Here is a 23,249-nt window from a genome sequence, read left to right on the forward strand (position 1 = left end):
AGGCATTGTTTGGAGATCGAAGTTTCCATAATCAAAACCCATCAGTGGGACACCTTAACCTGACAAATTCTCAGACTACTTTTTTTTTTTGGATAAAATTAAAAGTTGGATTGCATCATATCTAAGGGCCTTTCTAGCTCTAAATCCTGGATACCCTTCCTAACCCTTTTCTAGTGTTGAATATCATATCTATTATTTAAAACTCATTCTAATGCTCCTTTTACCAGGAAGCTTTCCCTGTTCTCCATTTTCTTGTGGGTAACAATTTTTTCTTCTAAGCATAACAGATAGTACTTTATGTTCTCTGATGCAATTTTCTTGGAATGTGGTGGATTTTCCTTATTTGTGCATGATCTATATGAGGGCAAGAGACCTGATTTAACTACCTGTTTTAGCTCTTTAGCATCCAACTGTACTTTGTATATAGTGGGTACAAAATGATTGTGAAGTTAATTAGAATGAAAGATGGAAAACCTATAGTTCTCCCATTTTCCACTTTTCAAGTTTGAAAAGAACAATAAAGAAGCTGTGACTTTAGGCTAGGGATTTACTTATTTAAATTTCCAAACAATCAACATAGTCTTAGGTATGGGAACATTGTGTGGGTGGGGAGCCTTTAAAAGCAAGAGGATATTGTCAGCATATTCCTCCTCTCTCCACCCGCCCCCCCCCCTCCCCAGGGATTAAGCACTGGACTGAAACCCAGGATCTGCTTAATTTGCATTGAATTGGCTGTTCTGAGTTGTCTACCCTCCAGGAACATGCTCCATATGTTCAGAGGTTCCTTTCCCCAGCTCTTCCTAGTCATCCTGAGTTAGGTGGGTGTTAAACCTTCCTCAGGCTAGTTTCTCTGGGTGTCTTAGCCATCAGTGGGGACAGGCTTCTGCCCCCTCAGCAGCTCTTCCAGCCTGTTCTTCTGGTACTGGTTCACACAATCCCTGAAGGCCTTGACTTGGGTCTGGCACTTCCTCCAGTCATGGTGCTCAGCCACACACTCCATCACAGCATGGTGAAAGGTTATGCAACCTGTGCGTGAGATCATCTGTTCCACGGGGTCCTCGCCCTCTTCACCTGCAGCTGGCTGAGGACTTGACCGGTTGTGACCATGAGGGGCAGCAGATGACATCTTGTTGAGTGAACCTTGGATGACGAAGGGAGGAGGAGGCAGAAGGTAATGCTGTAGACTGTTCAAGCCAGAAAGGACCTTAGGATTCAGGATACAGAATGTTAGAAACGGATGAGACCCTAGCCCAATTCCATTTGAGAGAGGGAAAGTGAGGCTCACAGAGAGAAATAGGCCCACCATCACAGAGTATAAGTAGCTGAGCCAGGTCTCCTGACTAACAATCCCGGGCTCTTTCCACTGTGCTGATCTCTGGTATGAGCTGTACCATTCCATTGGGTACTTAGTTACCTAATGTAACTTGACTTTTTTACTTACTGTCTAGAGTATTCTCCAACTGGAAATAACAATAACTCACATTGAAAAAAAACCTCAAATTTGCAGTCTTCCAAAGATGTTATCTCAAAACAGTGTTATAAAATGGTTAGGGAAAAGGATTCTAATCCTCATTTTATAAGGGAAGAACTTGAGGTTTAGAAAAGTAATTTGTTTAAAGTTGCAAATATATTAAGTGATAGAGCTAAGTCAAGAACCCAGATTTCCTGAATCCAAACCTAGTCTTCATCCTATGCTGCTTTTCATACTTGGACTGAGCCTAAGGAGGCTGGGGATTGTGTCCCAGCTCCTCCCTCTGCCTTTGTTCACTGCAGCATTCAAAACTGTACCCTTTTTCCTAGATCTGGGGTTCTTAACCTGGGAACTGGGTTTTAAAAAATGATTACTTGATTTCAGTACTTTTGTCATTTTATTTTGTTTCATGCATTAATGGGTATATGGAGGTACAAAGGTTTCACTAAACTGTCCATGACATTGGCCTAGATCCTCTTCTCTCCTGACTTTTAAGATACTTCTATCTTCTCCTCTTTGCTCCTATCTAATCACTCCTTAGTCTCTTTCCCTGAAGAGATGCCTTCATGGTCCTCCTCTTGCCCCCTAAGGATGGGTAGCCACCAAGGTTCCATTATAGGCCCTTTTTTCTTCCTGTTGGTGATCTCCGTTCCTATGAGTTTAATTATTTTTTCTATGTAGATAACTATTAAATTGATATATCAAGCCCTAATCTATTCCCTCAATTACAACTTCTCTGTATGATAACTTCCCTGCTGGGTATTTACTAGTTTTCCTACCAACATGTCAAATGACATATCCAAAATGGAACTCATTTTCCTTCTTAAACTTATCCTCTCAACTTCTCTTTATCTTTTGATACCAAACCATTTTCCTGCTCAGATTCAAATGCAGAGTATCATCTTTGATTTCATCCTCCCTCACCTCCTAACAGCTGCTATATCCTGTAGCACATACCTCAATATCAACTCTTGCATTTGGCTATTTCTGTCCAATAGTAGAGCCACTCTCCTAATTTAGGCTCTCACCATCTTTCATCATAATAGTTTACTAAATGGTCTCCTGGCTTCTAGTCTCTTCTTTCCAAGTCATCTTTCATGTGGCTTCGAAAAGGAACTTCTTAAGGCACAAGTCTGACCATGTCCATTTGCTGGTCAAAAACCTTTCATTGACCTAATTTCCTCAAGAGCAATATACAAACTCCTTTGCCTGGCACTGAAAACCCTCTACAATCTGGCTCTAACCTATCTTTCCAGCATTACTGGATGTTCCTCCCCTTTGTACACTCAATGTTCCAGTTAAACTAAAGCAAGTTGTTTTGCCCTTCTTTGTATAGCAAGGCCTAGCACAGTGGCTGCCCCATAGTAAGCCTTTAATTAATGTTTGTTGTATGACTGATCTGAAACCTGTTCTCTCCTGCCTTTGCACTCTGATAATCCCTTTTGCGTGGAATATAGTGTCTCAACTCTTACTATCATAACTGCTATTATGAGGCAGCTGGGTGGTACAGTGGAGAAGTGCTGGGGCCTAAAATCAGGAAGACTGAGTTCAAATCTGGCCTGACATTTGTCTGCTTTAGTTTCTTAAACTGTAAAATTTGGTTGATAATACTTACCTCCCAATGATGTGCTGAAGCTGAAGTGAGATATGTGTAAAATGTTTAGCACTGTACCTAGAATACTGTAGGGACATAATAAATGTGCCTTCCCTTTCCCTTTCTTTCCTTATTCAGATTCCTTCCCTTCCTACAAAGGTGCCATTTTCTTCAAAAAACCTTCCTCAATCCCCTAGCTGAAAATAAATTGTTCCATCTCAAATTTTTCCTAGGGTGCTTTGTCTAGATCTCACATTGTACCTTGTATCCCTGCCCTATATAAGCTATATCATTCTCCTCTACCCTACCCCAAGGTTATTAATTCCTTGAGACAGTATTCATTTTTGTTCTCCTAGCACCTGGCACTATTTCTTTTGCCCATAATATGTGCTTAATAAACATTTTTACTAAGTTGAGTTGAGTGACCTCAGGCAAGTCCCTGCCCTGGGCCTGCCTCCCCTTCGGCAAAGAGAGGTGATTGGACTAAATAAGTTTCATCTAGCTCTCACATTCTAGCTCCATTAGGCATCCAGTGCAACCTATTTCCTAAGGCAAGAATTTCCCCCACAATCTCACTCACAGACAGTCATTCATTTTCTGCTGGAACACTTCCCGTTGCCTGGGAATCCAGGGCAGCCTGTTCCACTGTAGGGTGGCTCCGATTTTAGGACTAGAGAGAGAAAATCTGCCTCCCTTTAAGTTCCACATATTGCTCCTGGTTCTGTTCCCTCTGTCCTCAGATGACCTTTGGGTAGGCTTCTCTGTTTCTGCCAGGGACACTTTTTTTAAAAAAACAGATGACTAGTGATTAATAATAATTATTATAAGAGTTGGCTTATACATAGTACCTACTCCGAACCTGGCATTTTATAAACACTATCACTTTTGATTCTCAAAACAATCGTGGAAGGGGGTGCTATTCCTATCCCTGTTTTACAGACCAGGAAATTGAGGAAACAAGTGAAGTAATTTTCGTAGGGTCACTGAGCTTGTCAGTTGGATTTGAACTCTGGAGACCATCCTGACCCCAGGCCCCATGCTCTGTCTATTCACTGTACCTCCTAGCTGCCTCCAGGCTCGAAGGGGTGGCAGGAAAAATCCTAGGTTGGGAGCCAAGATCCCTGAGTTCTAGTCCCTGCTAGATCTTGGGACCCTGAAAAAGTTACTCACCGTCAGTCTTACCTTGCCTGCTCTATAAAATGAGGTTCAGCTCTAACCTCGAGTTTTATCAAGATGGCCAAGCGTTTATCAGGCGCTTATTAAGCGCCAGGGACCTACTATCAGCTAGGAATGCAAACACGACCCTTTCCCTCTCTGAATCTATTTCCCACGGGGATAATTGGGAGAGAGGATGGTGTTGAAGATTCGAAGGCTCACGAAGCACTGGCCGTCGGGGCTGGCGGAAGAGGGCGGGGATGATCTGGGGAAGTTTCCTGGGCGAGATGAGCTTAGAAGGGTGGAGAGCCCCAAGGAGAACGGGATTCCGCACTCACCACCAACCCTCGTCCTCTACCCTGTCACCCCACTCCGAGTTCTACATCACGCCTCTCTCACAGTCCCCTCCCCACCGCAGTCGAACAGCGCGGCGCGCAGGCGCTCACCCACGGTACGAGGACGGACGAGAACCGCAGCGCGCGTACGTTCTCCGTGCGCGGCCACGCCTTCCCCTTTATCCCAGCACCCGTCCCCCCTCCCGCCTACCTAGTCCCGATTCCCGGAGAATCCAATTGAGCACGCGCAGAGACCTCGTGCCTAGGTCGTGCTACCATTGGCTGATTTCTGGGTCTTGCCCCGCCCCTCTCCACCATTTCCCTTCCACCACTTTCCCTTCCTCTCTTTCTCCCTTCCTTCCCTTTCTTTTCCTTTTTCTTTCCCCTCCCCCTTCTCTTCTTTCTCTTCCCTTTTTTTTTTTTTTCCCCCTCCTCTCTACCTACTAGTTCGCCCCGATCCAACTCCTGAATTTCCGCATCCGGCTCAACAAGACTTCACTTCCGGCTAAGAAAGGAAGGAAACGGAAAGGGGCGGGGACAAGATGGCGGTGCCTATGAGGATTCAGAGTGACTGGGTTCAAGCTCTCAGGTGATTTTCCTTCCCTGACAGGCTCCGCCTTGCCGAGGGACTGGCCCTACCCTGATTTGCCTGGAAGGCTCAGAGAGTAAGGGGTCGGGCCGGACCCGGAGAAGGGAATATTGGGGCGGGGTCGAATAAGCCCACACTTGTAGTTCTCTTCTGTCCCAGCAGTTTTTTACGGAGCTCCCACTGCGGCCTGTGGTCTGGGCCAGATTCTGGGAAGACAGCACTCCCTCAGGGCCGACCTCACCAGACCTTGCGAGGCCAGATCCACCCTGGTTTTCGAGGGCGGTGCCTATCCCCCTGCTGGGGTTGACTTAGACCAGGTGGTGCTAGGCTAAGCTCACATTCGACCCTGACAGCTTTACTCACTAAACTAGTAGATTAAGAGAAAGTTGCCAACACAGTTTTTTTGTTGATCCTTTTTTTGACCCTTACTTTCCGTCTTGGAATCATTACTAAGTATAGGTTCCAAGGCAGAAAAGCAGTAAGGTCTAGAATCTAGATCATTATTAAGTGACTTGCCCAGGATCACACAGCTAGGAAGCCTCTGAGATCAGGTTTGAACCCAGCTCTTCTCTAAATCCACTGAGCTACCTACCTGTACCCGAACACACTGTTGTTGAATTTCAGCAGAAGTGTTTTGACAGGGTCAGGTTGAGAGGCTGTAATGGTACAGTGACTTTGGAGTCAGGACCGAGATTTGAATTATAGCCCTGCAGTTTATTATATTGTTTTGTATTATCAAGGATTTGATTTTTTAAATATCTTTTACATCACCCTTCATTTCCAGATATATACCCATTCCTTTTCTCCCCACCAAGCCGACCTTTGTAACATATACCAAAAAAGAAAGAAGGGGGGAAAATTCAGTAGAACTCATCCATACTCTGTGTAACTTTCTCTGCACTTTATTAGCTGTAAGACCCTGGGCCTTTTATCTCTCTCTTGAGACTCAATTTGAAAGTGCTTCTGTAAACCCTTATGTGAATTCATTCACAAGACACAATAAAATTTTGATTAATTCAGTTAATCAGCCAACATTTACTTAATACCTACTCTTAATACTACAGCTAGGTGCTGAGGCTACAAAGACAAAGCTGAACCACCCTTTTCCTTAAAGAACTTCCAATTCTGTTAATGAGAGACAACTTGGAAAAATGTTAATGTTAAGGATAATACAAAGTTGATGATATAATAGTATTTGACTTTAGTCAGATAAGGACTAGAAGTATGATTTAATTGGTATTGAAAATTCAGATGAGGAAACTATCACCATCAGTGTTGGTCATCATGTTCTCTGTAAATTAATATTCTTAGAAGAGTTGTCTGTCACATAGTAAGCATTGATAAAATCTTATTGACTTACTGATTGCCTAGAACAAAGGATCTCAAGTTCTGGGGTCTCTAATTATTGAGGACCCCCAAAGAGCGTTTGTTTATGTGAGTTTTTATACATATTCTGAGATTAAAATTCATCCTGTATGGTTTTCTTATTGATTCTATTTACAAATAATTAATTTTGTTTTATACTGCTTTTTTCTTGGAACTGCTTAAGTCATGGTTCTTTTTTAAAAAAATGTAGTTCTGAATGCAGTTTGTTTGTAATGAGTTAAATTTAGAACTCCAGTTCTCCTGCTAATCAATGATCTTTTCTTGCCCGAAGGAATTCTTTAGCTGGCTTTGGAAAGTGTGTGAGAAAAAGAGGGAGTTGGGCCTGATATCTTTAGCTACCAAGCTATCCTTCAAGGATATCTGGTTTTTTGTCAAGAGTCTGGGCTACTATCTCCTGGACTCCAACTATGAGCCCTTCTTCTGTCAGGAGACTAATAAGGTGGGACTGTTGCTAACTTCATTGCCAAACTTACATCCAATCACATACCTTGCTTGTCACTTCTGTAACTGGCTTTCTACTCAGGGTTTTTGGCATGAATGGAAGTGAGCCACTGACTCATTTGTTGACAGGTAATATATCCCTGCTAATAAATGTTTTCTTACTCAGAATTCTGCTTCATTTTGCCCTTTTGTTAAAATTATACTGTAACACTACCTTTATATGTATATAAATATAGATAGTGGGTCTCTAGCTATAAATACATCTATATTCTGCATATTAGAAATTAAATGTATTAGTATTGTTATGGAAATCGTTTTGACCTTATGGACCTGTTGAAAGGGAAGGCTCTGGACTGCACTTTGAAAACTGCTTCCCTAGAGTACTGAGAGGTAAGTAACTTGACTAAGATTATACTTCTAGTATGTGTCAAAGGCAGGAATTTAACCCAGGTCTAATTGAAGCCAACTTTGTGCACTATACTATAGTTATTCTCTACAGTGCTTTACAAGTTTAAAAAGTATTTTAATTATGATTCCTCACAACAGTCTTATGAAGTAGGTGTTATAGGTATTTTCCTCATTTGATATATCAAGAAACCAAAGCTCAAGGAAATGACTTGCCCAGTCATAGCTAGAAAGTAGCAAAAGCAATATTTGAACCCTGTTCTCTCTCTAACAGTTTTTCTACTCTATTGTGATAACTTTAAAAAAATAAGAGTTTATCTTTACGAACAACATGTAGGTAGGGTATTTAGATGTATTTAGAACTGGCTGAATGCCTCTACCCTCTGAGTAATTACAGCCCTGACACTGTATTTTTCAGAATTTTTATCAAGATTTGAATGAAGGAAAATCTAGAATGAATATCTGATGACAGGAAGCTGGGAAGGTTAGCTAATATGTTGGACTGCAGAGTTAGAATCCATGAGGATACTAGCCTGAATCTAATGAGATGAAATTTTTATTTATTTTTTTAATTTAAGTATTTTTCCATGGTTACATGATTCATGATCTTTCTCTCCCTTCCAGAGCCAACAGACAATTCTACTGGTTATACATGTGTTATCACTCAATACTTATTTCCATATTATTCATTTTTGTAATATAGTAATCTTCTAAAAATCAAAACCCCACATCCTATACCCATATAAACAAGTGATAAATCAAATGTTTCCATTCTGCCTTTCTTCCCCAACAGTTCTTTTTCATAAGTCCCTCAGGATTGTCCTGGATCATTCATTGCATTGCTATTAGTAGCAAAGTCGATTACACATGATCGTCTCATAATATTTCAGTTTCTGTGTACAACATTCTCCTGGTTCTGCTCATTTTGCTCTGCATCAGTTCATGAAGGTCTTTTTAGTTCTTGTAGAAATCGAGCAGTTCATCATTCCTTATACCTCAATAGGATTCCATCACCATCATATACCACAATTTGTTCGGCCATTCCCCAATTGAGGGACACTGCCCGCATTTTTCCAATTTTTTGCCACCACAAAGAGCATGGCTATGAATATTTTTGTACAAACATTTTTCCTTATTTCTTTGGGGTACAAACCTAATAGTGGTATTGTTGGATCAAAGGGTATGCATTTTTAAAAAGCCCTTTGGGCATAATTTCAAATTGCCTTCCAAGATGGTTGGATCAATTCACAACTCCACCAGCAGTGTATTAGTGTCCCAGTTTTCCACATTCCCTTCAACATTTATTATTTTTCTTTACTGTCAAGATGAAATTTTAAATGGGAATAAGGTCAACTGGGAAGCTAGGTATCAATGTGATAGGGCGCTAGGCCTGCAGTCAGGAAAATCTGAGTTTAAATCTAGCCTCAGATATTAGCTGTGTAACCTGGGCAAGTCATTTAACCATATTTGCTTCAGTTCTTCAATTTGCAAAATGAGCTGTAGAAGGAAATGGCAAATCACTCCAGTATCTTTGCCAAAGAAACCCCAAATAGGGTCATGAAGAGTTGAACATGACTGAAACAACTAAACAAAAATCTGATCCATTTTATCCTGACTTCTAAATACTAAATGCAAGCTTCGGCAGACCAAATTTGAAAATTTTCAAATATAGGTGTGGCTATAGGTTTGTAGTAAGGGTTTAAAAAAGAAAATAAAAGACCTAGGAGTTTTGTGTATACATTCAATTTGATTTAGTAATGGCAGCCAGATATGCTAACATAATAATCTTAGGCCTTGTGAATAAGAATCAGTGTCTAGTGGGCACTTGGGTGGCTTAGTGGATTTGAGAGCCAGGCCTAGAGATGGGAGTTCCTGGGTTCAAATGTGGCCTCAGACACTTCCTAGCTGTGTGACCCTGGGCAAGTTACTTAACCCCCATTTCCTAGTCTGTACCGTTTTTCTGCCTTAGAACCAATACACAGTATTGATTCTAAGATGGAAGGTAAAGATTAAAAAAAAAAAAAAAAGCAGCAGCAGTATCTAGTTTGATGGAGGGAGGTGACAGTCTTGCTGTCCTATGCTCAGGTCATTATGCCTAAGTATTGTGTTTAGTTTTAGGTACTATATTTTAGAAGCAACTTTGATAAACTGTATAATGTGTACAGAGGAAGGCAATCTGGATATCTAGAGACTTAGAGACCGTGCAGTTCAAGGACTGGCTAGAAGAACCTAGTTAGTATTTATTAACAGTCAACTAGTTTTTATTAAGTGCCTGTTACATTCTAAGGGCTAGGAGTACAAAGACATCCCTGAGACAGAGATGGCCTGCTTATATTTATACATAAGGTTAGGGACTAGACCTCTGAAAGAATTGGCAGGGAGAACTTATGGGGAGGAGACTCCAGTACAGGTTAGCACCTTCTCTGCCATTTTTTTTTTAACCCTTAATTTCTGTGTATTGGCTCCTAGGTAGAAGAGTGGTAAGGGTAGGCAATGGGGGTCAAGTGACTTGCCCAGGGTCACACAGCTGGGAAGTGCCTGAGGCCAGATTTGAATCTAGGACCTCCTGTCTCTAGGCCTGGCTCTCAATCCACTGAGCTACCCAGCTGCCCCTCTGCCATTTCTAATCTTAGAGATCTGTGCAGATTACTGAGAGGTTATGTGATTTGCCCTAAGTCACAAATTGTGCTGGAGGTGACACTTAAATCCAGGCCTTCCTGCCTCTGAGGCCAGCTCTTTAGCTACTATGCCAGAGGTGTCAAGCACATACACCCTCCCAAGTGCTGCCAGAACCAGATTAAAATGTTATTGGGAGATATTTAACAAAATAAATAAAAATACAATAAAATATAGATAACATTAATGTATGAGTCTCAGAGTTATTCAGCCTGCAAAGATCCATACATGTGGTTTAATGACCCCATTTCTGTTTGAGTTTGACAGCCTTCCACCATCCAGCAGTGGGTCTCCTCACATACATGTATATACAAAGTAACCTTGCAGCTTTAGGGACCAGGAAAGGTCTCCTTAGAGATAGTGCCTCTTTATGTATCTTCAGCACCAGGCACATAAGTGAGCATTTCATAAATGTTGGTTGATTAAAGAGATGGAGGTGAGTGCATTCTAGACATGGGGACAAGCCAGTGCACATGTGAAGATTAAGGATGTGGAGTGTTCTATGTGAGGAACAAGTCAGTTTGGATGGATTCTTGAATATGGAAGGGTATAATAAGGCTGGAAAGGTAGGGATTTATTAATTTGCATGGTGTGTAGACCAGTGATTGGAGTTGGGGAGACATGAGAACAAATAGAAAGCAATTGCAGTAATTCAGTTAAGAGATAATGAGCGCCTGAACTAGAGTTGAGTATGCCAGCAGTGAGATGGGGATAAATGAGAAATGTTATAGAACTAGAAACCACAAAACTTGGCAAATTGCATTATGTGTGGTAAGGGAGAGTTAGGAGTCAGGGATAATGTTGAACTTTAGAACCTCTCTATTTAGCTTTGATTAGAATTAGGTAATAATAGTTCTCTTTAAATATTTGAAGGGATTAGATTTGTTTAGTCTTTAAGACCTATAAGTAAATGTTATTAGGAAGGTACATTTCAGTTCTCTGTGTGAAATGAGGTATTATCTCTATTGTCAGGAAGCTTACTGGAGATAAGATTTATCAAAATAAGTATAAATTAGAGTATAATATATGACATGTACAACTTGCTTTTGAGATATCTGAGGCTAAGATATCTGGGAGGAAGTCAGAGATGGTTTACTCTGAGATTCTATGATCCTTTTACCTGTTCACTCTCATACTGCACCCTTCCTAATACTAAGCTAATTAATCTTCTGCCTCTTAACAGGAAGAATGAAGGGGAAGCTTGGCTGAGCTGTCATCCCCCAGGTAATGTCTTTGAATCTTTTCAGCATCATCCTTCCCTCAAATAGCAAGATTTCCTAGTCCCCAAATACAACCACTCAGCTCTCCCCAGATCCCCTTATGAATTCCTCATTGTTTTTATTGAATGCCTCAGAGGCTTCCCAACTCTCCTTCACTGCCTTTGTTGTATTGATGTTATTCAAACTCTCTCAGTAGACATGTTAGGATATCTCAAGACTGTCTTTCCATTTCAGAGTCACTTGATGATACCTGGAGATGTTACTTGTGCTTTTTCATTAGCTCACATGCTTTATTTTTCTTTTTTAACAATGTTTTGTTGATTTTTTTAACACCACTTATATCCTAGTAACTTTTCTAACCACCAAAATAAAATTTAAAATTTTTCTTTGTAACAAAGAGAAACAGTTAAAGCAAAAAGAAACTTGTTACAGTCATTTCTGTTAATCTATGCTTCCTTCTTTATCCATTGGCCCCTACCTCTCTATCAACAAAACAGATATGTTTTAGATAGTCCTATAACTTCAACTATAGCCTCTTTGAGAGGCTCCAAATCAGATATCTCCAAATTTGAATTGCTTGTCATACTCTGAAGCTCCTGTGTCAAATTGCCAACTGCCTTTTGGATAGTTTCATTTGAATTTCTTTTTTTTTTTCATGACTTTTAAGTAGTCCAATGATTCTTAGATTGTCTCGCCAAAAAAAATATCTATTTTTGAGGCCATTCGTTTTTTCAATGAGATATTTCATGTTTTCTTCAATTTTTCATTTTTCTGATTTGATTTTGTTTCTTGATATCTCATGAAATCATTAGCTTTTATTTGCCCAGTTCTAATTTTTAAAGACTGATTTTCTTCCGTGACTCTTTGATCCTCCTTTTCCATTTGATCTATTCTACTTTTCATGAAATTCTTCGTTGGATTTTTTTTTTTTACCTTTTTTTCTAGTAGGTCAATCTGTTTTTTAGGAAATTGTTTTCTTCATTGGATTTTTGTGTCTCTTTTTCCACTTGACCAGTTTTGCTTTTTAAACTCTTTCTTTTTGTATTACTTTCATTTCTTCCTTCCACTTTTCTCCCACCTCTCTATTTGATTTTTTAAATTCCTTTTTTAACTCTTTCAGATTCTGAGACCAATTCCCATTTTTCTTGGAAAGTTTTGCATGTGGTTGCTTTGCTCTCACTGTTCCCTACTGAATCTGTGCCTTGCTCTTTGTCTCCATAAAAATTTTCTGTGATTAGGTGTTTTTTTTCTTCTGTTTGCTTATTTTCCCAGCCTTTTTTTTGTTTGTTTGTTTTTGGCTTGTGGACAGAGAGTTCTGAAAACCACTGATTCTGTTTCCTATGCTGATGGATTGTGAACTTACAGCATTGTGAATTCTTTTACCCTGGAGCTAAGAGTTTCATAGCAGGCTTAAAAGAGCCAAGTGCTATGGACTAAGGGGCCTCACTTCAGGCTGGCGCCAGGTCTTAGAACTTCAAGAGATGGATGTGGGGTCTTATGCTCTTGGCTTAGGCAGAGTCCCAGGATCCCAAAGTTGGCCAACTCCCAGGCTCATAACCTGGCACACTAGGTGGTTGGGCTAGCACCCTCTGTGTGTAGTTTTGCTTCTGGTTCTCCCTTAACCTGTTTATCTTGTAGATCAAATCTTTCCTGTCTTTACAGGTATCAGGATTGGACTTTTAGGGTCAAACATTCTAAAATTTTTGATCTTTCAAGAAACCTTTTATTTATTTTGTGTTGTAGGGAAATCAACTTTATATGGCAAACTCATTTGCCAGGGAATTGGCCCCAGTGGGATCCCAGAGGTCACAGCTTCAGAAGGATTTGTTGTAAATGAAATTACTAAGGTAGGCTTTTATACCTTCTAGTATATATACATACATACATACATATATATATATATGCCTTTAATTTCCATTCCTTATTTCTACACTATTCTGTTTCAGGTTATTGCATTTGTTATGTCTGTACCATAACCAGATAATTTCCACAAGTTATGTTTTATTTGAATTTGATTTTTTTCCCTTTTCCCTCCTATAATCACATATCCTTTTTATGTTTTGCTAGAATAATTTGATCTCATTTAGGATAATAATGAGTGTGAAGTGGAGAAATTAAAAACTTTCTTCCTTTGAGACATAGTTTTCTTTCATTATTAGTGTTTGCAGCTGGTGGGTGACTAGGCTGGGTACTGGAGAAGCCCTCATGTAAAGCCATTCATCCTGTTGTTGGTGGGTTTTGAGTGGTTTTGGATACAGGAAACTAGGATTCAATTTCTGTTCTGTGATAAGTCCTTTTATCTGTGTAAACCTCAGTTTCTTCATCTGTAAAATTAAGATGATTCTAAAATCCTTTTCAGGGTTGATATTCTGATCTTTTTGATCCTTTGATTCTTTGAACATGAGCAAGACTAAAATAGACAAAAGATTGGCAAGGCTCCATTAGGCTGTAGTATACTGTGTGTCTGCTTGAATCCATTTTGTGGGAAGGTCCACTGTCCTTGCATTTTGGCAGAGGGTCCTTGTACTTTGCTGCATCCTGAGTCTTGTGTCCTTATTTTACCTGAAATCTCTTGGAAGGAGAGATGGGTGCTCAGTACATGTAGATAAGGATAATGGTGGTAGAAGAGAAGAGGAAGATGAATGGACAAGTGTGTCAGGACCTTCCCACTTCCTAGCTCTGTCATGTGTAACTGATACCTAGCTAGTAAGAATAGATCAGTTAGGAAACTGTTGTTCCATAGCTCTCCTTTTTATAACTAAATTCATTGAAAAATCCATCTACACTCCCTTTCCTCCTCATTGGCTCTCATCACTCTTTTCTCACCTTCTCATCCCCTTGTATTCTGGCTTATAGAACCTATATGAAATGATATATGTTGTTTTCCCTGACAGAATATAAGTTCTTGAAGGACAAGGACTGTTTTGGTTTTGCATTTGTATCTCTAATACATTCACAATTCCTGGCATACATAGTTTCTTAATGTTTATTGATTGATTACCAAGGACTTCTTAATTGCTAAATTATTTTCTTAATTTCTAAGGTTTTTTTCAGTTCTCATACTTCTTGTCTTCTGGCTTTCAATAAAGACCAATTTCTCCTTTTTAAACATTCCTTCTAGCTTTTGTGACACTACTTTTCTTCATGTTATTTTCCTACCATTTGTAATGATTAAAATTAAATTATGGGGGCAGCTGGGTAGCTCAGTGGAGTGAGAGTCAGGCCTAGAGACGGGAGGTCCTAGGTTCAAACCCGGCCTCAGCCACTTCCCAGCTGTGTGACCCTGGGCAAGTCACTTGACCCCCATTGCCCACCCTTACCAATCTTCCACCTATGAGACAATACACCGAAGTACAAGGGTTTTAAAAAAAAAATTAAATTATGAGGCTATAGCGATAGTAAAGAGAGGGAAATGCAGGAAAGAGGTAGAGAGTTGCCTAGCCTATCACCCTATGTGCCATTCTGAAGGGATGAAGCTCACCACCGACAGGGGTCCTCCCAATCTCCAGCCAGAAGAGCACAAGAGAGTGTGTGCAGAGCCTTGGTCTCACCTTCATAAGCAGTTTTCTTTACCTAGTAGCTCTCCCGCATCATATCTCAGGAACCAATTATAGTTCCTTAATTTGCCTGGCACTGCCAAGGGGGCAGTGCCTGTGGAATCAGTTTCCTGTCTCATTGGTTTCAACTTCCTTTCTCTGAGGGCCTGTCTATCCCTGCACAGCTCAATGGTAAATGCTGACTGATTACATCAAAACAAAGGGAGGGGAATTCCCTTCTCACACATTTCTTTTTAGTCTCTTTGCTAGATCATTACCTGTGTTTTATTCTCTAACCATGAATATTCCCCAGTACTCTTTCCTTTTCTGTTTTTTTCTTCCTTTCTTCTGTTCTCTTTCTCTTGCTCTTTCTCTCATGTTCTCACTCTTTCTCTTTCTTTCTCTCATGCTCTCTCTGTCTGTCTCTGTCTTCCTCCTTCCCTCTCCCTCTTCTTCGTCCCCTCTTTTCTCCCCCTGGAAGTTCATGCAGTATCTGCTGAACCAGATTGGTACCTTCTCTGTCACTTTCAGGCTCAAATGTATACCTAAGGCACAGAGAAGAAAAATTACTTGCTCAGGACCATGTAGCAAGGATAGTCAGAACTTGAACCCAGGTCTTTCAGACTTAAAGACCAGTTATCTATCCACTATGTGTCGCTGCTTCTCTACATTTTCAGTTCTTTTTCACAGATACCTCCCAGATCCATCTCAGTCCCCATCCCTTCTGAGATCCATTACACATTTTGCTAACTTTCTGTTAGGCAGCTTCAGATGCATTGTAGGCACCTTAAATTCATTTCTCTGAAAATGCAACTCATTGTCTTTCCCATCCTGAAACTATCTCTTCTCCAGACTTCCCTTTCTACCATTCATTCTTCTAGGTTCCCAGATTTCCAACCCTGAGTTATCCTCACCTCATCCTCTCTCTCCCTAACTACACCTCCTTTTCTAGTCAGATGACAAAGCTTGACAATTGTACCTCCAAAACATTTCTTATGTCTTTCTTCTTATCTCTTTTCCTATAAATACTACCATGGTTCAGGCCTTTATCACTTCTAGATAAGTATAAGGATCCTTCTAATGCTAAATCCTGTGATCTTTAATATCATTTTGCTGTACAATGTTGAAAAGAAGATGGGCATGCTACAACTTTCATCTAGTAGCATTTTTGGGTAGATGCTGGGCTTTTCAAGTTTTGGAAAATCTTCATTGGAAATATTACAATGCTGCAAAATTTCCTTCAGCTGTTCAAGTACTTATCTGATGCAATCTCTTTGATATAAAAAAAAACATTTATAGTAATCTAATGAAGTTGGTCAGTTATGTTAGAATTTCTATTTTTGTGTTTTGCCAGAGTTAATAATTTCAGCCTTACTTGTAGTTCCTTTTAGATCACAGGCCCCTGCATTTTATGGTATTAATCATATTGCTTTGGGCCTTTGTAAGTAGAGGGAAATGGGAATTAAGGATAATGATCTGAAGCCTCTGTGGGGCTTTAAGTTTTATAGCCCCTGAGTAGGAAAGGATAAAACTGAGGAGAGGGCAGCTGGGTAGCTCAGTGGAGTGAGAGTCAGGCCTAGAGATAGGAGGTCCTAGGTTCAAACCCGGCCTCAGCCACTTCCCAGCTGTGTGACCCTGGGCAAGTCACTTGACCCCCATTGCCCACCCTTACCAATCTTCCACCTATGAGACAATACACGAAGTACAAGGGTTTAAAAAAAAAACAAACAAAAACTGAGGGGAAAGGATCAGGTTTGAAGAGAAGTGGGACAATTGGAGAAGAGGGGTTGGGTTAGGAAAGGCCTGGAGCACAAGAGCAAATAAAGAAGTCTTTTAGATGGGAGGGTTTGTTGCCTTTGCTCAGACTCACTCCCAAAACTGAAAGAAACTCTCATCATCAACCTTACCACAGCAAATCTGTACCTGTTGAAACTCCTTCCTTCTTCCAAGGTCTAGCTCAAGGGCCACCTTCTCTATAAAATCTTCCCTCCAACTGAATATGAATCTTCAGATTTCTAATACATTTTGTTTGGACCTGTCTTTTGTATTTATGGAATTTAGATTTAGTTGGGACCTCAGAGGTGCTATATCCAACTTGTCCATTTTGCAGATGAAAATATAGAGGTAAAAGGACTTACTCATGGATACACTGAAGTTTTAAATAACAGACCCAAGATTTGAACCTTAGAAACTTTGACTCCAAACCTAACACTTCCCACTGTGTCAGACCACATTTTGGCATAGTTTTTAGTTATGTGTCCTCTCCTCTACCCCACATTTCCTCTTGTCACCTCTAATAAGCAGAAAATCAATCATTAATAGCTTAATCAATGCTTGGAGTATGATTTATAGTAAGAATTTAGTCCCAGGCAAAAGTCTGCGTATGTAATCAGATTAAGCCCTAGGATGATACCTGAGTTATAATCTAAAGTGTGTGTATTATTAGAGTAATTTTAAGTGTGGGTTATATTAATCATAAATAAGTTACTATGTTAATCATAATGTGTCAATCCATTTGACAGTGTACTCTAAGCAAGCTAGCTCATACAGGAATTTGAAGCTTACCCAGAGGTCTTAAAAGGTCTAGAAGAGGCCTCAGGGCTCCTGAGGAGGCCTCAGAGGTCTGGAATTGGTTTCAGAGACCTCTTGGACACCTTTTGTAGTGGGGAGATGAAGTGGGGTAGGAAGGTTGAAGACAGTCAGAAAACTATAAAAGTGTGTGTGTGTTTTGCGAGATGGGGGTCTCAGGTTTTGAACTGGGAGGAAACCTACAGACCTCTGGCCCTCTGATTTTTCTGTCACAGTAAAGCCAGATCTTTACCCAGAAGGGCCTTCCAGCATCTTATTTTTATGTCTTCAACCAAATGTAAGCTACTTGAGTGTAGTTTCTCTATATACTGTAATCTTTCAATCTCTAATACATGGTAAACACTTTATAACATATGGGTTTTTTTTAAGTTGGTTCTTCTATTTTTTGAGGGGAAAATATTAAAGTTACCCCTGAAGATTAATAAGATTATTCTTGTTAATACTCCTTATTTGTTGATACATCAGCATAGCAGTATTTGGGTAGCAATCTTGATCATGACAAATTGACCTGGCACCTCAGGACTATAAAAAATGTGATAAGCCATGGTATGGGTTTTGCATGCATGCGTCTATGTACAAGTATAAGAGCGCAGGTGCACATGTATGCACATGCTTGTACTTATGGGCAAAGAGGAAATATCGAGATTTTTAAAGAGAATTTTTCTAGATAGAAATCCAAATACTTTGTTAATGGAACATAAATTGTGTTAGAATCACTTTACTTATTGAACTCTTTTTTCCCTCTTCCCTTTAGAAAAGCATTCACATTTCATGTCCAAAGGAGAATACTTCTACCAAATTCTTGGCACCATATACCACCTTTTCCAGAATTCATGGAAAGAGTGTAAGTATTTGACTGAATGAAAAGAAAAATATGAAGGTTTTGGAAGTTTTCATTTTAACTTGTAATGATTGAAATTCTCAAGAAGGGAGTATTTCTTAATTTTAAAATAATTTATTAATTGACCACTCAAGACATCCTAACCTAGTCAGTTGCTTCCCTCCACAATCCAAATGCACTGTCCAAGAGTTCAGGCTCCTCTAGAGCAGCTCTTTATATACCTTTCATAAGATCATCATGCAGTCCCTGCTCTGGATATCCCTAGATTTCTCTGGGAAGTCTCTAAGGAAGTGGACGTAACAGACTTCAACTCCTCCTTCAATTCCTTCAGCAAAGCAAGTCTCCAAGATAACCACAAAAGACTCATGAGGAAAATGTTATCTACAAAGAAGGAATGGTTTGAGGCTGAGTGCAGATCAAAACATGCCATCTTTTATTATGTTGCCTTCATGAGATTTCTATTATATGTGTGATAGGTGTTTTCTATCATGACATGAGCAATATGGAAATATGTATTATGTAAAAGTATGAGTATAATATATGTTAAACTATTTGAAGGGAGAAAAACTGAATTTTAAAATGTCAAAAAACAATTATCAAAAATTGTTTATATGTGTAACTGAGAAAAATATATAAAAAAGAAAAAGGAAAAAAAGTTAAGGGACCCCTCCAGATTCCCACAGCTAGTAAGAGTCTCACCTGAGTCTTTTAAGTCTCTAATGAGTGTTCTTTTCCACTTCCACAGGCAACTTCTAATGGTTAACTTACAGCCTAGTCTTTGTACAATTTTAGGAAGATAATTTGAAAATCAGTGATGGGCTTTAGATAATAAGTCAGAGAACTAAAATTTAACTTGTATCATTAGCATGTTTTTTAGCTTATAACTCTGGCAAATTTAATTTTTAATTGATAAGCACTAGCTTTTTAAAAAGATATTTTATTTGACCCAATTATATGTAATAACAATTTTCCACATGAGTTTTCTGAAGTTATATGATCCAGATTGTCTCCTTTTCTCTCTCCCCCCTTCCAGAGATGAGAAGCAATTTGATCTGAATTATTCATCTATCACCATGCAAAGTATATTTCTATATTGTTAATTTTTGTAAGACAATACTAATTTAAAACCAACCCCCCCCAAGTAAAAGCCCAAATAAACTAAAGTGAAAAATCATATGCTTTGATCTGTATTCCTACTCCAAGAGTTCTTTACCTGGAGGTGGATAGCATTCTTTGTCATACGTCCCTCAGAATTGTCCTGGAATCACTGTATTACTGATAACAGCTAAGTCTTTTACAGTTGATCATTCTGCAATATTGCTGTTACTGTGTTCTCCTGGTTCTGCTTATTTCACTCTGCATTTGTTCATGTAGGTCAATAAGCACTACTTTAGGTTATCTTTTTTTAAATAATAAACATTTTTAAACCCTAAAAAAAGTTGTTTTTTAATAACCCCTATTTTCTATCTTAGAATAAATTCTCAGTATCAATTCTAAGGCAGAAGAAGGATAAAGACTAGGCATTTGTAGTTAAGTGACTTGCCCACAGTCACATAGCTAGGAAGTATCTTAAGTCATATTTGAATACAATCTCCAGGCCTGACCCTATCCACTGAATGATCTAGTGCACCCCCTCCCTTTTAAAAACTTATTTCAAAGATATTTTATTTTTACAACGACATGTAATAATAATTTTCATCATATGTTTTCTAAAAAATATAAGATCCAAAGCATTTTTTCTCTCTCTTCTACCCCTTGGAAATAATAAGCAATTTGATCTGGATCATATATGTATTACTAGGCAAAACATACTTCCATATTGGTCATTGTTGCAAGAGAATACTCATTTAAAACCAAAACCCCAAAATAAAACCATAAATAAACTAAAGTGAAAAATCTTATGTTTGATATGCATAGGATTCCATCATTTCTTTCTTTGGAGGTTGATAGCATTCTTTGTCATAAGTCCTTCAGAATTGTCCTAGATTATTGTATTGCTAAGAATAGCTAAGCCTTTCCCAGTTGATCATCATACAAAATACTAACTGCCCCTTATTTAAATTGTTTTGATTAAGATATTATTATATTGACACATTTCTCATTCTACGTCACCTTTGACCAAGCTCTGTACTCTCTTTTTTTTTTTTTTTTTTTTAAACCCTTGGACTGTATTGTATTGTCTCATAGGTGGAAGATTGGTAAGGGTGGGCAATGGGGGTCAAGTGACTTGCCCAGGGTCACACAGCTGGGAAGTGTCTGAGGCCGGATTTGAACCTAGGACCTCCCGTCTCTAGGCCTGGCTCTCACTCCACTGAGCTACCCAGCTGCCCCAAGCTCTGTACTCTCACAATTTCCTGGCTAATTTTTGGTAGCTTTGTCTGAGGCTTCTGGAACATTGGTGGTTGGAGTGTTTGCTATAGAACTTGGAACAAGTGTTGTGACTGCCCAGCAATAGCATTGGCACTTGTCAAGTAGCCAACACCATTTTCATATTGACCTTGAGTTAGTAATTCCTCACCAAGCTGAATCTCTTCAAGGAACAACTTACGGATCTTTAAGATTAGGGCAACATCCTGCTCTCTCTCTTTAACAAGCTTTTGTTTCTTGCTTCACTCTTGGATCATATTCTTGATGTTAAAGAGTCCCTCCCTCCATTTCTTTCTTCTTTTTTTTTTTTTCCAAACCCTTATCTTCTGTCTTTGAATCAATACTGTGTATTGGTTCCAAGGTAGAAGAGAGGTAAAGGTTGGGCAATGGGCAACCAGGGTCACCCAGCTAGGAAGGTCTGAGGCCAGATTTGAACCCAGGATCTCCTGTCTCTAGGCCTCGCTCTCAATCCATTGAGCCACCTAGCTGACCTCTCCTCCCTCTATTTCTTGTGGTTAAGGTAAATACATTAGCTGATGAAAAAGACCCTACACATGCTGATCACACCACTCTGGTCCACCAACCAGGTTTTTGGCTGCTGTTCATGATGAAGGTGGCAGTAGTACCAGTGTTCTCCACTGACCCCCAAGCTGGGCCTAATAGTATTTCTTGACAGCTTTCAGGTTCTTATTCTATTAACTCATATCTCCAACTTTTCCTGATCTTATCTTTGTGCTAAAACTGAGATATCTTCCTTCAGTCTTGAACAGGGTAGTTCTTGTTTGGTCTCTTAGTTTCTTAGACTGTGGTTGCTAGCTTCTGCCTCTGCTGGTATTTCTATACTCAGTCATTGTGGATTTCAAGCTACTGTATATCATCCCAGGTTAGAGCACTGAAGTCTTCATGCTAATCAGATATATTCTACATCAGAGCTCTGTCCCTTCCCAGTCTGAACAATCAGCTTCAAGTCTGTAGTTAAAACTCTGGGTTTCCATGCCCCTAAGGCTTCTCTGTCAGAGCACTTCGGGCTTCCATGAGGCAGGTTTCACGTACCCCTGGAATATCACCAATCAGCGAATGCTGACAGGCTTCTAATTGGTTTACCTACATATATGCTGGCTTCTCTAATGGGACCACTTTACCAGTGCTTCTTCGTGTTTTTTGTTTTGTTTTGTTTTGTTTTGTTTTGTTTTTAGTCTGAATCTGGATGAAGGAACTTGTTGTTTCTCTTTGGATTTTGGATTTTCTGAACTGGCACCATTCTTTTTATGTAGGATAGCTAGGCTCCCCTATGACCTTTCAAGTTGCCATTTTAAACCAAAGTCTCAATTTTCCTAATTTCTTTGAATGTGTCATTTATCCATTTGTACATGCCTCCTGGGATAGCTTGGTTTCTGGTTCCATTCCCAGTGCTCCTAGTACTTAAGTTAATTTAGTTATTCTTAGCACTTTTGAGTTGTGTTGGTACTTGACTTTTTTGTGATCCTGAGTTCATATTGTATCTTTTAAATTAAATTTTTTTTTGTTTCTGGGTTTGTTGGTCGGTTGGTTTTTGTTGGGGTGAGAAGGAATTTATAATACTCCTGCTGTGACATCTTGGATCAAACTGGAACTCAAATCTTTGTAATTGTTGTTCCTATATCTCTCTCCTCACTTGACAAGGAAATCATGTTTGCTCCTTGTAGATTCTGGGCCCTTTTTACCTTCCTATTGAGACAATTATTTTACGTTGACTAAACAATCCTTAAAAATGATGATAGTGTTTATTTTTATGTTACCCATTTTTCAGACTCAACAGTGTATTTAAAACTATCAGGTTAGAGTTGTAATTTCACACAGTGTTGCATTAATTGGGTGCTAATTAGACTCTACACATTGTTTTCTTTCTTTTTTTTTTTTTTAAACTCTTACCTTCTGCCTTAGCATCAATACTGGGTGTTGGTTCTAAGGCAGAAGAGCAGTAAGGGCTAGGCAATGGGGGTTAAGTGAATTGCCCAGGGTCTACACATTGCTTTCTGAAATGATTCCTTTATCAGTTAGCCAGTCTCAGATGTGTGTAGTAAGCTTCATTTTTTTTTTTTTGGTTTTTTAATTTTTTTTAACATTTATTAATATTCATTTTTAACATGGTTACATGATTCATGCTCCTCCTTTCCCCTTCAACCCACCCCCGCGCCCCCCCTACCCATGGCCGATGCGCATTTCCACTAGTTTTGTCATGTGTCCTTGATCAAGACCAGTTTCCAAATTGTTGGTAGTTGCATTGGTGTGGTAGTTTCGAGTCCACACCCTCAATCACGTCCACCCTGACCCTTGCATTCAAGCAGTTGTTTTTCTTATATGTTTCCTCTCCTGCAGTCCTTCCTCTGAATGTGGGTAGCATCTTTACCATAAATCCCTCAGAATTGTCCTGGGTCATTGTATTGCTGCTGGTACAGAGGTCCATTACATTCGATTTTACCACAGAATGTCAGTCTCTGTGTATAGAGTTCTTCTGGCTCTGCTCCTTTCGCTCTGCATCAGTTCCCGGAGGTCTCTCCAGTTCGCCTGGAACTTCTCCAGTTTATTATTCCTTTTAGCACAATAGTATTCCATCACCCGCATATACCACAGTTTGTTCAGCCATTCCCCAATTGAAGGACAT

At 39.5% G+C, this 23,249-nt stretch overlaps 2 protein-coding genes across 12 annotated transcripts in view; one reads left to right on the forward strand and one right to left on the reverse strand.

The window, feature by feature from the left end:
• Positions 1-529: 529 nt before the first annotated feature.
• Positions 530-5,074, reverse strand: LOC123240499 (cytochrome c oxidase assembly factor 4 homolog, mitochondrial). Of its 9 annotated transcripts, none has more exons than XM_044668125.1 (3): positions 4,559-4,643; positions 3,646-3,844; positions 530-1,204 (listed from the first exon to the last, which is right to left on the reverse strand). In XM_044668125.1, the coding sequence occupies exon 3, from the start codon at positions 1,124-1,126 to the stop codon at positions 860-862; it is 267 nt and encodes an 88-aa protein (XP_044524060.1). In that variant the 5' UTR covers positions 1,127-1,204; positions 3,646-3,844; positions 4,559-4,643; the 3' UTR covers positions 530-859. The 9 variants fall into 9 exon arrangements, with proteins under 9 accessions (XP_044524060.1, XP_044524062.1, XP_044524058.1 ...); XM_044668127.1 differs by lacking the exon at positions 4,559-4,643 and adding an exon at positions 4,248-4,550; XM_044668123.1 differs by lacking the exons at positions 3,646-3,844; positions 4,559-4,643 and adding an exon at positions 5,000-5,074.
• Positions 5,045-23,249, forward strand: part of PAAF1 (proteasomal ATPase associated factor 1) — a 54,704-nt gene continuing 36,499 nt past the window's right edge. For all 3 annotated transcript variants that reach the window (XM_044668120.1, XR_006505787.1, XR_006505788.1), the window contains exons 1-4: positions 5,045-5,144; positions 11,236-11,276; positions 13,016-13,119; positions 18,152-18,241. In XM_044668120.1, coding sequence (XP_044524055.1) covers positions 5,098-5,144; positions 11,236-11,276; positions 13,016-13,119; positions 18,152-18,241 — 282 coding nt within the window. In that variant the 5' untranslated portion in view covers positions 5,045-5,097. The remainder of the gene's footprint in view (positions 5,145-11,235; positions 11,277-13,015; positions 13,120-18,151; positions 18,242-23,249) is intronic.

Source organism: Gracilinanus agilis, chromosome 3, assembly GCF_016433145.1.
Source record: "Gracilinanus agilis isolate LMUSP501 chromosome 3, AgileGrace, whole genome shotgun sequence".
Lineage (NCBI taxonomy): Eukaryota > Metazoa > Chordata > Mammalia > Didelphimorphia > Didelphidae > Gracilinanus > Gracilinanus agilis.